General features: G+C 50.6%; 1 protein-coding gene across 1 annotated transcript; it reads left to right on the top strand.

The window, feature by feature from the left end:
* Positions 1-113: 113 nt before the first annotated feature.
* TTI1 (TELO2 interacting protein 1) lies at positions 114-14560 on the top strand (the record flags this gene model as incomplete). The annotated part of the gene is made up of 7 exons (XM_082293028.1): positions 114-2394; positions 2860-3051; positions 3825-3967; positions 4798-4938; positions 6358-6562; positions 7243-7330; positions 13281-14560. The coding sequence occupies 7 exons, from the start codon at positions 114-116 to the stop codon at positions 13513-13515; spliced, it is 3285 nt and encodes a 1094-aa protein (XP_082149154.1). The 3' UTR covers positions 13516-14560.
* Positions 14561-14690: the final 130 nt, after the last annotated feature.

The following is a 14690-nucleotide window of genomic DNA, read 5'->3' as shown; positions in this document are numbered from 1 at the left end:
ACTTTGTGGTGCTGGTTTCGCGGCGTCACTTCCGGCACCCTCAGGGCTGCCCGGCCTGGCCGCAGCGCAGCCCCGACCCCGGGCAGGACCGCGCGGCTCCCGGTTCCCCCGGCATGGCCGTGTTCGACACCCCGCAGGCGGCGTTCGGGGCGCTGCGCCCCGTCTGCGTGCAGCTGACCCGGGTGCAGACGGTGGAGAACGTGCGGCAGCTGCAGGCGCACCTGGCCGGCGTGAGCGGCGCGGCCCTGCAGGAGCTGCAGGAGTACGTGCTGTTCCCGCTGCGCTTCGCCCTGCGGGTGCCGGGGTCCAAGCAGGAGCGGCTGGTGCAGAGCCTGGTGCAGTGCATCTCCTCCGTGCTTGCGGCGACGTGCGTGAAGAAGCAGGAGCTGCTGCAGGAGCTCTTCTCTGAGCTCTGTACCTGCCTCGCTCCCCCTCCCAGCTCGGGCAAAGCCGCCCCGCTGTCCGAGGAGCTGAAGCTGGCTGTGATCCAGGCACTCCACACCCTGATGCATTCGGCTTATGGGGATGTTATCTTGTCTCTGTACCAACCTTCCACCCTTCCACTCTTAGGATTTGCTGTGTCTTTGCTTCTGACACTTGCAGAGCAAGAAAAAGCAAAGCAAATCAAGATCTCTGCTTTGGAGTGCTTGCAGGTCCTGGTTCTGCAGTGTGACTGCCAGGAGCACCGAGACCTGGATGAAGATGAGGCACAGCAATGTGGGGATTTGTTTGCTTCTTTTCTGCCCGGAATTTCTATTACACTGTCTCGAGTTATTGCTGGAGACATCAAACAAGGTCACAAAACCACCGTTTCTGCCATTAGACTCCTTTATCTGATTGTTGGCTTGGTCATGGCTGACAAACAGCTAGCCAGAATCCCAAAGAGTAAGGTAAAGCTGCCAGTGGAACACAGCAGAATATCAGAGCTAATGATCCACAGAGGACCTGACTGGACTAAAAGTACTGCTGAAAAACTCTCTCTTCTCTTGCATAAAGTGGTTGAATCTTCTTCAGTTCACCCCCACTGGAAGGTGAGACTGGAGCTGGTAGAGCTGGTTCACCACTTACTGAGGAACTGCAGTCAGTCACTGGTGGACTCGTTCAGTCACCTCTTAAAGGCCTTGGTTGGGCTGGTTAATGATGAAAACAGTGAAGTCCAGAGCAGGTGTAACAAAGTTCTGCAAGGGATTGCAGAGCAGAGGATTGTGGCACAGAACAGGGCTCTTGCTGATGTCCTCTCTGAGAACCTCCATTCCCTTGCCACGGCTCTTCCCCGCCTGATGAACTCTCAGGATGACATGGGCAAGGTTTCCACGCTGAGCTTATTGCTCGGCTACCTGAAGCTGCTGGGCCCCAAGATTAACATTGTCCTCAACTCTGTGTCCCACCTGCACCGCCTGTCCAAGGCACTGGTGCAGGTTCTGGAGCTGGACGTGACGGATGTGAAGATAGTGGAGGCCCGGCGCTCTGGGCCACCAGGCCCCTTGCAGCAGGGTGTGCAGAAGGGCAGGTGCCAGAAGAAATACTTCCGCTTCTTCACAGAGGAGAAGGTTTTCCAGCTCCTTCAGCAAGTGTGTCGTGTTCTTGGCTACTATGGGAACCTCTACCTGCTTGTGGATCACTTCATGGGGCTGTACAATGAGTCTGGCCTGTACCGAAAGCAGGCAGCCATGATCCTCAACGAGCTGGTCACGGGAGCTGCTGGAGTGGGAGTGATTGTCCTGCAGGAGAGAGAAGTTCTGCTGAAAGTGGATGATCTCAAAGGGTCCATAACATCCATTCTGGATGAATACATGGACCAGGCGAACTGGTATTTGGTCACTAGCACTGACACAGAGGAGAGCAGCCCTGAGCAGTCAGTGCAGCACTCAGGACTCACTGTCCGTGCGGGAGGGGCATCCAGCAGCGTTCTCCTTCTGTCCCCGGAGCCCCCAGTCACAACCCGCACCATGAACAGCAACATCTGGCAGATCTGCATCCAGCTGGAGGGTGTCGGCTGCTTTGCTGCCGTTCTTGGGAAGGAGTTCCGGCTGCTGCTGCTGTCAGCTCTCTACCCTGTGCTGGAAAAGGCTGGTGACAGGACTCTGCTCATCAGTGAGACAGCACTGGGGACACTGGCAGACATATGTGAGGCCTGCGGTTATGACTCGGTGCAGTGTTTGATTAATGAGAATTCTGACTATCTGGTGAATGGGATTTCCCTGAATTTGCGCCAGCTGGCACATCAGCCACGTGCTTCCCAGGTCCTGGACACGATGCTGAGGCATTCGGATGCCAGCTTGCTGCCGCTGGTAGAAGATGTAATCCAAGATGTCCTGTCTGCGCTAGATCAGTCTTACAATAGCCAGGCTTCCACCTTCCTCAGAGTCCTCCACTCAGTCATGACAGCTCTAGGTACCAAAACAATGTTTACTTTGTGTAATTCAGCCTTGCTGTCACTAAGGGTGGTTGTCTTGGACCTTTCCACTTGCCATGGGAGGTTCCAGGTAGCCAAGGTGCTGCAGTGGGATGGCCTCTGTGCTTTGCTTGCTGGGGCAGTGCTCGAGCAAAGATCACCAGTAATTTTCCCTCTTCAGTTTGTCTGGCCTGCTGCCTTTCACAGGAACATGGCCTTTAGTGGCTGAGAAAGGATGGATTCACTCCTCCCATGAACATTCTGTAGGAGCACATGGCATGTATTCCTTTTTAACATTCCCATACCATCAGGGAGGTGACTGGGATGTGACAGCAGGTGCCTGGATCAGGTGCAATCCCATGAGTTGTGTGAGCCATCTCATCTCTCATGGAATCCATGGCACTTTGCTGACTTGCAGGAGGGGATCATGGTTGCTCAGTGACATGTCAGTTCCTCTTTTGCAGTGCAGTGGTTTGGAATGCCCAGCGCTGAGGAACACCAGCAAAGGCAGACTAAGAAGGGGCAGAGCAGGGCTCGGTCCCAGGGGCAGCAGGAGGTGACAATGACAAGGCAAGAAGTGGAACAATTCTTCCTTGACTATGTCAGCCAGAAGCAGATCGCAGAGGGTGATCTTCCTGACCTGGAGGAGGAGACAGGTCAGTGCTGTGTGTGGCTGGAGAGGAGCATGGTCAGCTTGAAGAGAGACTGTGACCTCTGAGGTGTCCTTTTGTCTCATGGGGGCCTTGGGGCCAGGCTGACAGTCTCAGGTCTTTGGGCTGACCTTGGTTCATGTAAAGTGCTGTTGGGTGTTCTCACCTTGTTCTGTTTGAGTGGGGGAGCCAAATGTTTGCAGATCAAGACTTCTCTAGCTCTAAGACACAAGCACAGCATGTTTTTCCTTACCTCATAACAGTTCATTTGGGTTCAGGACCTGAAGTTTCCTCTTTCCAGGATCCTTTGCATTTTCCTCGTGCTCCCTTAGGAATCTATGTACTATTTACTCCTGGCCAGTGATGCCACTGCTCCCCTTATCACTTGGCCTTGGCAGGCACTGCAGACATTCATATAGGGAACCTTTTAGTCTTTACTGGGCTGTGCTGCAATCCTGACCTTTAAATACTTCATCTTTAAATACGTAGGCTTTTCATTTTTAATAAAAATCAATGGGAAATAAGTCCATGGTGAGAAGAGACTGCAAATGTCAGACCAGCTGCATTGTCCACTAAAGAAAGTGAACATTCTGTAGCCCCACACTCTTAACTGAACCTGACACTAGCCCACAGAACTCATAGGCTTAACTATATCTAAGCACATTAAAAAATGCTAAAGGCCTTACTCGGGAATTTGCAGAGTGGTTGTGGGTGGATATTGTGATCTCCCAGAGCTCCCACATCATTTTCATTACTTCAGTAATGGTTTTGTCTTCCAGATGAGGTTCTCCTTGCTAAGCCAGAGCCCAGCTCTGACACACAAGGAGAAGCTCCAATGCCAAGCCATGCTCAGCTGGCCAGGGATGTGATGGAGAGGTGCATCCACTTGCTGTCTGACGGGAGCCTCCGAGTGCGGCTGAAGGTCGGTAATCGCCGGCTCTGAGGGGACAGATGGTGCCCATGAATGGGTTGGTAGCTCGTCAGCGTGTGTGCCATGCACGTTGGGCTCCCTGCCATCCCCAGGTTTGTGCTGCCATATGCTCGAGCAGGACAGAGCCTCCAAGCCTGGCAAGAGAAAGGGAGGTAGTTTTTCGGGAGCACTCTGGATTAGGAATGGCAGCCAGATGGAACAGAATCTTAAGGGTGACTTTGTATTGGGCACTTTCCCTTGATGCTTATGACAGTTAAGTCTTGTGCCTTGTCCTTTGGTGGAGGAAACAGAAGCATCTTTCTCCCATCTGTGCCTCCCATCCCCCTTCCTCAGGCTGCAGTGCACAGGCTGATGAATGTTTTTGAAGTTGCTGGGGTGGTGATAAGCAGGGCTAAAAGCCTGGCTTTTTTCTAATTATGAAAACCCTTTGAAGGTGGCCTCCTTTTAAAGTGCAAAGTGAGACAGAAAAATGAGGCATAACCCAGATTCTCATCCCAGCGGCCCCAGCTCTGCCAGGTGATCTTGCTGCCACAGCCGCAGTGGGGTCCGAGTGTGCAGCTCAGCCTGTGGGATCAGGGCAGGAATCCTGCCTTGTTCCCAGCCCAGCTCTGTACCCAGCACAGGCTGTGTCACTGCGGTGCTTGTCCCTTTCCAAACAGGCCTGATCTCTAAGCACTGTTCACTTGTCCCCGTTCCTGTTGCGGTAAAACCGCGCCCTTTGTTATCCATCCCCTCCTCCTGGCTTCCTGACGTGATGCTGGGATCCACCTGAATGCCTGGCACTGCAGCACTCAGAGCCTGTTCCCTCCCCTCCTGCCCAGGTCCTGGATGTGCTGGAGTTCTGTGTAACTGTGCTGCATCCTCATGGAAACCATCTGCTTCCCATGGCTCACCGTGTCTGGCCAGCTCTCGTCACCCGGCTGATTAGTGATGACCCTCTGGCAGTGCTCAGAGCCTTCAAGGTATGGCCATGACTGCCAGCAGCATTTCCATCTGGGACTTGGGCAGGAAGGGGCTGAGGCAGTGCTGCAGCCCAGGAGAGAGCACCAAGCTCCTGCAGCGATGTTTAAATGTGGTTTGGAGCATGGGGTCACCGCCCTGCAGTGGGTTTGTACCACTCCTGCTGCACCTTGTCCACAGGTAGACCCTTGATGCTGTTCCTGGGGGAGGCAGCAATGTTGGTTGTTATTGCAGGGATGAGAAAAACAGTTCTACAGCCTGAACAGATGTTAGGGGCACCATACAGTGCAGCTTGGCCTTGCTGGAGCCACAGTCCCAGCATCCTCTTTGGAAGTCTCCGATTAAAGATAGGGGAACATTTCACAATTGAGGCATTGGCAAGGGAGGGGAGAAGTTAAACAAGGACTTGGCCCTATAATGACATTATTAAAGAGCTCCTGACCTTGTCAGCTGGCTCCTTTCTGCTCCTGACTCATGGGCTGGCCAGTAAAGCATCTTTCCAGAGGTTGCCAGCTCCAGCATTGCAGAGGAATTCATCTGCTGGGCAGAGTGAGATTCATTTTAGAATCTTTCAGTGTGAATAAAGAGAGTTTTAATTCCCCAAATTCCAGAAGCCATGCACTAGAATCCCAGAATAGCCATACCTATTATGTGCCCACCCTAAAAGGAGGTAGAGATTGCTATACAAAACCTAATTAACTCTTGAAAAGTTCAAGTCATCACTACAATTTGCACCCAGCTTGGGTTTTGCTGTATGAATTCCCCCCAAAGTGTCTTCCTGCCTAAATTCCAGGACAAGAAGTGTCATATCAGTGTAAAGCAACATAACCAGCATTTCAGTCCTGCACACTGAGACCATGAGCTCAGTGAAGTTCCAAAAGAGAGATTAGTGTTCTGGCCATGTGGACCCCCCCCCCCCCTTTTGTTTTTACATGAATGTAGGACCATTCTCTACCCTGTTTCAGTTTGATCCTGGGCACACACTGGTAGCGCTGGGCACCCTTTTCTGTGACCAGTTGGCCTTTCTGCTTGCTGATGTGCCTGGAAAGATGAGCTGTCTGCACCAGAAAAGAGATTTAAGGATATAATGATATTTAATGGCATTTTCCATCAGAGACACTTCCACTAATTCTGAGTAAGACTGCACAGCTGCTTTTACCTTTACTGTGCTAATGAGGGAAGGGCAACCCAGGAGGTCAGCTAGGTGACACTGCAGAGCAGGGTGCAGCTCACTCAGCCTCTCAAACATTAACCTTCTGCTCATTATGGGGAAGCTGGGGAAGGTGTGGTTACAATGCTTTCACCTGCAAAAAGAATTCTCCAGGGAGAGGGAATGTCTGAATCCCCCAGCATGGTGTGGATCACTGAACTCCTCCCAGGCTGGTGTGTGCATTGTCCCCTGTAACCGATGTCTCTCTTAGGTGCTGTGTACCCTGGCTCAAACATGTGGGGATTTCCTGAGGCAGAGGTTCTCCAAAGATGTCCTGCCCAAGCTGACCAGTTCCCTCCTCAGCCAGGCCCCAGTGAGTGCCAAAGCTGGGCCTGTGTACAGCCACACACTGGCCTTCAAGTTGCAGCTGGCTGTGCTGCAGGGCCTGGGCTCTCTCTGTGAGAGGCTGGACATGGGTGAGTACCAGGGGAAGCACAGGTTGTGTGGATCTCTGCCAGACTTTATTCTCTCATCTCGACTTGCTCTTCTCCTGCTGCCCATGGAATTGATTTCCTGATCTTCTCCAGCCTGAATCTGTCCTCTTTGGGAGCTCTGTAAAGAGGTGCTGGGCACTCTTTACTCCCTGGGGGGCAAAAGGGAGCGAAGGTTCCCAGCACATGCAAAATCTGACTGCTCATCCTGCTTGTGCATGAGAAGAGGGTATGGAATGGAGTGCCTGCATTGCTCTAGGGCTGTTGGGCTATGCTTTGTTCTTACCGGACAAACTGGAGCCCAGATAAGACTTCTGGATAGCTTGACTGGTTCCATTGTGGGCTTCTCTCTGGGTGACCCTTTAAGTCTAGCACATCACACTCTTCTATTGAATGAAACCCTCTGAAATTCTCCCCAAGTAAAATTTTTGGAGCGGACTTTGATGAGGGAGAAGGTTTGCTGGCTGGTTGCTCTTTTCCTCTCAGTGCCCTTGATTGCTTTCCTGGCTTTGCAGCAAGATGCTTAAAAGGCAGGGTCAGAAGAGCTCCAGGTCAGATAGCTCAAAGGCTCAGAAGCCTCTGCTGCCAATTTGGAGCTGATTCCATTAGGCAGCAGCTGCTGAGGAGGTCACCTCCTACCCTTCTTTCCTGTTCCATTTCTGCAGGTGAGAGTGACCTGAATAAAGTGGCAGATGCCTGCCTGATTTACCTCAGCGCCAAGCAACCTGTGAAACTGCAAGAAGCTGCCCAGAGGTAATGTCTCTTAAATGCAGGTGTGTTGGGTGTACAAATAATAGGGGACAGAGGGAACATGGTGATCCCATTCCTTTTACACCCTTCCTGTTCCAGCCTCCATCACATTCAAGTCCTGTACAACAGGATCTCTCATGGAAGTTTTCTGTGGTGAAGTATCATTTACTCCCCAAAATGAGTTAGAGAGGTCAGTTGTCAGCTTGCACAGACATTACAGGTGACCTTGCAGTGCATTTGGGGACAGAAGGAAAGATGTGCTACTTGCTTTTTCCTAACCAAATACTTGAGGCTCTTGGCCCACTGGTGGCATCAAACTGTGGAGGGAATACAGTTATGGAAGAGGAGGTGCCAGGCATTTCCTTGTATTTTATCACTTAATACCTTCTGCAGGCTGGGGGATTTACTTCTGTTACCTTCCATTTTCCCTGGGCTCCAGCCCAGGCTCTGCCAGGTGGACCAGAGTTTGTTTGGGAAGCTGTCAGTCTTGGCACCAGTGGTGCTCTGTGAAGGCTGGGAGAGTCTAAAAGAGCAAAACCAGTTTAGGTGAACACACTCCAGCTCTAGGAAGTGTTGACAGACATACTTTGCTGCTTGGTGTACAAAATCCTGCTCAGCATGTTCTGCTGTCAGGATAAGAAATCACTATTGTCATATGTTGTCACCTGGAACCAAGGCCAGAGCTTTCAGGATACAAAAAGAGTCCAGGTACAGAACATAGGACATAAATCAAAAAGCCCCTCTGCCGAAGGATGGGGGTGAAAGCCAGCCCCCCTTCTTGTGTGGCCAGCCCTGCCCTCCCCCAAGGGGAGGGGAAACCAGCAGGTTCTGCAGGCTCTGCAGCTTCGGATTTCCAGGGCAGGCTGCTGGAAAGGGAAGCAAAAGGAAGTGCAGCCCATCCATTCCCTTTCACAAAGCACAGGCTCCCGGGGGTGCAGGGTGTGAAGGGCTTTGTGTGGCTGGGCAGCAGTTCAGAGCCAGCGCTCTCCGGAGCTGGAGCATTCCTTTGTTTGTATCCCTGCGCGGGTGGGAGCAGGTTTATTTTTACCTTGGAGGCTTTTACGGCAGCACAGCAGGCTCCGGCAGCATTTGTTCTGCAGAGGGGCTCTGTGCTGTGGGCGTGCACCCCTTTTAATGCAATAATGCCTCAGTCTGTGCAAGCAGTGCTGGATGAAAAGCAGAACACCAGGATTTATCCAGATATTTGGAATCTGAAGCTTTTAAATCATTAACCAAGCAGCTTGAGAAGCTGTGCAATTTCCCCCCAACAGCAGGGATGGAGGGAATATGAAATGTGCCCCTGTTGGAAGCTGCATGGTGAAGTGAGCTCACTTGTTGGAGCACAAGGGCAGCAAAGTTCAGGGCAAGTAACATTTTCCTCCTGTATGTTGTTTTTATTATATTTTGAGGGAAAAATGCCATATGTTTTGCTCCTCCCCCCAGTGCTTTTGATCCACCATACATCACATATGTCAGTGAACCAAGCTGCTCATAGAAGCCCTTGCGGTCTCCTGTTTAACTCCATTGACCAGACACATGTATGCACTGACGTGTGGCCTGGCCTGTCACCACACAGAGCAGCATTTGGAGGTTTCTTTTGGGTTTAATTTTTTTTAATTTAGTCCTGTGCAATGCCTGGATTGGATGGATCAGAGTAAATCATATCACACTCACTTTTAACTGTAGTGTCCTGATACGAGGTTTCAGTCTGGAAAAGTCAAAATCAGTTTGCACCATAGCAATCAGCTCCTGTACCAGGATAGGAATCACTTCTCAGCCACACTTCCCATTTCTATTCTCCAGCTGCTGAACCACCACATCCCTGTGAGTTCTGGCTCTTCTTGCTCTCCATGTGCCTGAAAGTAATCCTGCAGACTGACACAGGTTGTCACACATTTAGGCCCTTTCCATCTAAGCAAGGGCAACGTTATCAGCCTGATACATGAGAAATTCTGCATTTTAAATGCTTCTAAAAACAGATAGACCAGAACTAATCTTAGCCCCAGCCTGAGCGCCAGCGTACGTCACATAACTCAGCTTTATCACTGCAGAAATCATATGAGGTAAAAGAATGCTTGGAACCAGCTTGCCATAGTGATTTATACTAACTGGCCTTTGCTCAGCTCTCAGGATTCTTATTCAACTGATGGGTTGTGACCTGTCAAGAACAAGGTCAGCACTTGCAAAGTCAGTTGTAGCTCCAAAAATCATACACTGACTATATGAGGATTCTGTAGGCATGCACAGAGGTGAGAAGGAATTTTTGGCCAAAATGCTTGAGCCACACAAAAAAAGGAAAAAGGGAGTTTGGCTATCATCCAGGGATGTTATCGTGCCCCAAGGAGTCTGCTTAATCCCATTTATGGGACCCTGTAGCTTTATTAGATGAAGCAGTGGGAGTAAGTGATTTTTGTAACTGCAGCTTCCTGGAATACTCAACAGTCAAAAATAGATGCTGGGAAAAAAAGAACTCCAGCATATCTGAGGAAGAGAAAATGGGACAATAACAATAGGCTTTACTAGAAGATGACAGCTGGGAGTATTCCAGGAGAGTATTATCCAAAGCTTTTTAAAAAACTAAACAAACAAAAAACCAAATGCAAAATCACCAAAGGGACCAAACTTGCTGAAGAAGAGTTTGGGAATGCCAAAGAGCACTAGAAAAGTCTTTGCCTTCATTGAAGAAGATGAGCCAGCGCAAGGGTGGGGAAGTGCCCAGAAAGCCTTGAGCAAGGGGGGTATGTGGGGCCCCAGCACTGGGAACAAGGTGGGGGGAGATGGTGGAAACTGAAAGTCACAATATGTAAATCTGAGCTTCTCGTCAATTTGTGAAGTTGCATCATCCGTGACAAGCTTTTCACTTCAGGGAATGAAACCTTGAAGGAAAAGAGATTAGGAAATTGTCACTGGCCCCTGTCAAAACTGACAAGTCATTTTCCTGTCTTTCAGTTTCAAGTGACTGTTTTGAAATTTACACTTAATTCCTACTAAATTTTTGCAGCCCATGACCTTTCAGTCAACAGTCTGGATAGGAATGATTTTTCTTCCCCCTAAGATGCCAAAATAATTTCCTCAGTTCTTACCAAAGCCTGTGGTGAGCTGTATCCAGTTAAACATTCAGCAGGGATGGAAAGCCAGGAAGCCTTTTCCTTCTGCCAGTCTGTGCCATGGCTTTGCTTGGAGTTTGGGAAAAGACAAGGCAACAGAATAGCCAAACTGCTCTGTGCTAGTAGAACAGGTTTAGCACACTTGGGACCCATATGAGCTATTCTGGGACCTTTTTTGATACAAAGCTTGATTATGCAGCTTACCTCTTTTGGTTTGCTTGTGTTCTTTGTTGGATACTCATTGTCAGCTGTCACTCCCAGGCTGGATTGAACTACACCAGAACAGCCACCTGCTCAAGGCAAAATTCAATAAAGTGATATTTAAGGAAAAAAAAAAAAAAGAAAAAGGCAACAACAGAAAACAAACTTAGATTAACCCCAGGATTCTTTGCTATGGAAACAGGTTGCTTGGAAACTACCCCAGAGTTAGTTTGAAAATGTAAAAGTCAAGTTGTTCTTTAAGCTGCAGAGCACTCCAGGCTACCAGGGATAATCACAGTCCCGAGCCATTATGGGCACCAGAGGCAGTGAGTTCTCCAGGGTCTGGATTATCTCTGAGGGTCGCTTTCTCTGGAGCAACTGACTGGGAAGAGGTTGGAGAGCAAAGTGTCTATGCTGTGAGTGTAAGAGCTACAGCTGTGTGTGTCCTGGGGATCAGCAGCCTGCTGCACAATATTCCCCATTCCAACATTCACTTCACAGCAATTCATTGTCCTTGCCTGCTCCTATGCCAGCCATAAGGAGCAAGGATTATCTCTGCAGCTGCCCACCAATAGCAGCACACTGAAAACTGGGTGGAACCACTGGGAGCTGCTGTTTTCTGGCAGACAGAGCCGTGTGCTCCTGCTGCCACAGCCACGCTGAGGGCACGGGCAGGGCAGTGTCTGGAGAGCTGGACCCAGGATGGCAGCGGTGAGAGCTCCATACCCTGCCCCTGCCAGCCCCTTGCTTGGGCTGGCACCGAGTTGGCCATCCTCCCCTTCCAGTCAGCAGAGCTGCAGGAACAAAGCCAGGGGAATGAGGAGTCCTGTGAGCTCACCTGCATCTGGGCAATCCACAGAAAAAAGTCATGTTGCTGAGGCAGCTGTTGCCAAGCCCAGCTATCACTGTAGAGCACATTCCCACTGGTTCCTCTGGAGCAGGCAGATAGGCACCACCAGCACCTTTGGCAGAGGACACTGCCAACAGCTTCAGTGGTGACATCTCCCCTCTTCTGTTCAGAGACCTGCACTGAGGGACAGGCAAGGTGTTAATGGCAGAGAGGCAAAAGCAACAGATTTGGCTGTGCACAGAGTAACGAGTCACATCCACAGGGTTATTGTGAAGAGGAGAGGGAGCTCTCTCCTACCTTCATCTCATTTCTGTGCTCTTTCACATTACTCTTGGCACTGCATTCCTTTTCAGAGGAGAGATTCTCAAAGGGATTTCTCCCTGCTTTGCGTAGGAAGCAGCCTCACTTTAGGGATGAAAGTTCTTCCATGAGAAATTTGGACAGCAATCAGATCTGGATTTTGCATAGCTTTTGTAGCAGGTGATCTTTGCTTTTAGAAAGGGAGTTCAGTCCTGTGCTTCTTGGGGGAACAGAGACGGACCTACCTGATTTCCCATTACCTCACCTGGCAGTTGTTCTCACAGCTCCATGATTTCAGTGAAAACTAAAGACCTGAAGATGCATGGCCGGGCTTTACTGGGATCTTGGAAAACTGTACCATAGGTGTGGTGAGTGCTGAGTGCCTTTGGTGCTCACAGAGCACTCAGCACTATTCAGGAAGAGGCCTTGCAAATTCCAGTCTAATTTTGTTCATGGCACAGCCAGAGAATTTAATACCAGTTACGCCCCAAACACCTTCTGTGCATTAAACCCTGACAAAAACCTAGCCGAGCCCAAATGTTGCTGCAGGGAGAACTGGCAGGAGGGGGTGGGTAAGTGTAGGTCAAACAAATCAGCATTTGCTCTTTCACTCCTTGAGCTTCCTGCTCTCCAGCAGCAGCTGTGTCCCAGCAGCTCACAGCTGGGCCCCTGTGTGAAGGGCAGGCTGGAAAGGCAAATCCCATCTTACTGAGGTATGGAAATGCAAAGTGAAAACCATCAACACAGCAGTAAATCTGCAGAGGAAGTTGTGATTCCTCTTTTCCTTCATTCTGTTGTTAATGAAGGTTGTGTTTGGTTTTGGTTTAAAATCCTGCTTTGTGAAAGGTACTGTGCAGAAGGACAAAAATTTGGAGGCAGCTAATAAGGACTTGGGAAGGTGGGAGACCTCACTTGAGCAAAAAGCCCTCAAATACAGTGTTGAGCTTCCTTTGGGGCCCAGCCTGGGCAGCTGTCCCCAAATATCCTTGGGTTTGCCACCTCTGGAAAGGCAGAGAAGCCCAGATGAGTTAACTGACTCACTCCCCAAAAACCAGAGAGGGCAGTGAGCAACTTCTCCCAAGATCTCCACAGGAGCTGTTGTCCAAAAGATCCCAGATATGCGTAGCACATGCAGTCACCCACAGTCACCTCCCCAGCATGAACGACAGGCAGATTTAGGCTTACGCCAGCAACAGCTCACAGTGCCAGCACCAAGCCTGGGTCAGTTCTGCACCAGCTGCTTGTTTGATGTCCATAAGCAACTGTGCAGTATCATAAATATTTTTCTCCCACGTGCCAGTGGCTGTGAGGCACAGAGCTGCTTTCTCGGGCACAGGGGCCACTGCACTGCCCTCTGTAAAGAGTCGAATATGTGCAGCTGCCAGAGGTTGCCAACACCATCAAAGCTTTCCTTAGCTCTTAATAACCCTGTTGGGTGCCAACCAAAAAGCCTTGTTCTTACTCTTCTTTCCTTTCTTCCTGCTGTTTTCCAAAGTGTTTTCCTGCACTTGATGCACGTAGACCCTGACAGCACCTGGCTGCTCCTGAACGAGGTGTGCTGCCCCGAGGGGTACGACCCCCCCCACGCCAGCCTGCGCCCGGTGAAGCTCAGCGGGATGGGGCGGCCACGGAACGAGCTCACGGACAACGTGCTGCTCCTGCTCCAGAGGCTGCAGCAGCAGGAGGGCACGGGGACCAGGACCAGCACACAGGAGGCATCTCCTCCCTGACAGACCTACACAGCAGCTGGGATGGGAAAGAGGAACCACCAGGGTAGAGCTCACCTGGGAAAACAGCATCGCTGAGGACCCAAATGGTTCAGGGGCGACAGAAGGGCTGCCCAGTCTGGGGCACTGGCTGAGACACCATCCCCATGGCAGAAGGTTTATTTTTTGAAGTGGTGTTTGAGGATGAGGTGGGTACATGACCCTGACTTCTGACTTGTGCCTCGCCAGCACCATATGCAGAGAAAATGGCACATCTATTTCAAATTGTTCAGTATGAAGAGTGAGTCATCTTCAAGAAATGATCCTTGGAGGGTGTCCCTGTAGCGCCCCCCACACCTCTCTGACCTCCTCACAGCTGTGATGATCATCCCATTCTCCACTGGGCAGTGACTGACAACTCAAAGCAAAAGCTTTTTCTGGCCTTTACCCTTCCCTGAAAGAGAATCTTGTTTGGGGTGCACTATAAACCTGTTCTTTTTAAAACCAGCTAATCTCAGAAGAAGTTAAAGTGCATTTCCAATAAATTCCTCACCTGTGTTACTGGCAAGAACAACGTGTCCTCTCAGAAGCATCAGGGCTGCTCCTCACAGCTGCAGTTTGCTGAGACTGGCTGGAGGCAGCCAAACGTGCTCTATTCTCCATCTCACTCTCTGTGAGGTTCTGTAGAGAATCAGCCAGCCCTGATTTATACCTGGGAGTGATTCTCCCATGCCCAGGTCACGATTCTCTCAGGCCATTTCTAACCCCCACCCCAAGGAGAATTAGATGAAGCACCTGCTTATGCCCCAGCACAGCCTCTGTGTCCACGGTCAGATGGTGCTGGCGGTGACAGGGACTGTGAGCACAATGGCACCCCAGCAGTGCCGTGGTTTGTCAGAGTAGGTATAACATGGTCCAGCGAGCAGAGGATGACTCGTCTTTGGGGTCAGCTCACTCCCCCTGCTGAGGGGCCTCTCCCCTGATCGCCAGCTCCCACATCCCCAGGCTCTTTCCGCAGAGATTGTCCACAGGCACTGCTTTGCTCAGCTGCTCCCAGACCTCACCTGCTCCTGGATCTCTCAGCTTCACCCGAGCAGCTCCTGGCAGCAGGCTGCCTCCTGACACTCGGGGTAGTTTTATGCAACTGAAGCAAAAGGGCAGATCTTGACTAAATTTGGAAGCAAGCTCAGAAGTACAAA

This window comes from Coloeus monedula, assembly GCF_965178545.1.
Source record: "Coloeus monedula genome assembly, chromosome: 17".
Taxonomy (NCBI): Eukaryota; Metazoa; Chordata; class Aves; order Passeriformes; family Corvidae; genus Coloeus; species Coloeus monedula.
This window is presented reverse-complemented; position numbering and strand designations above follow the sequence as displayed.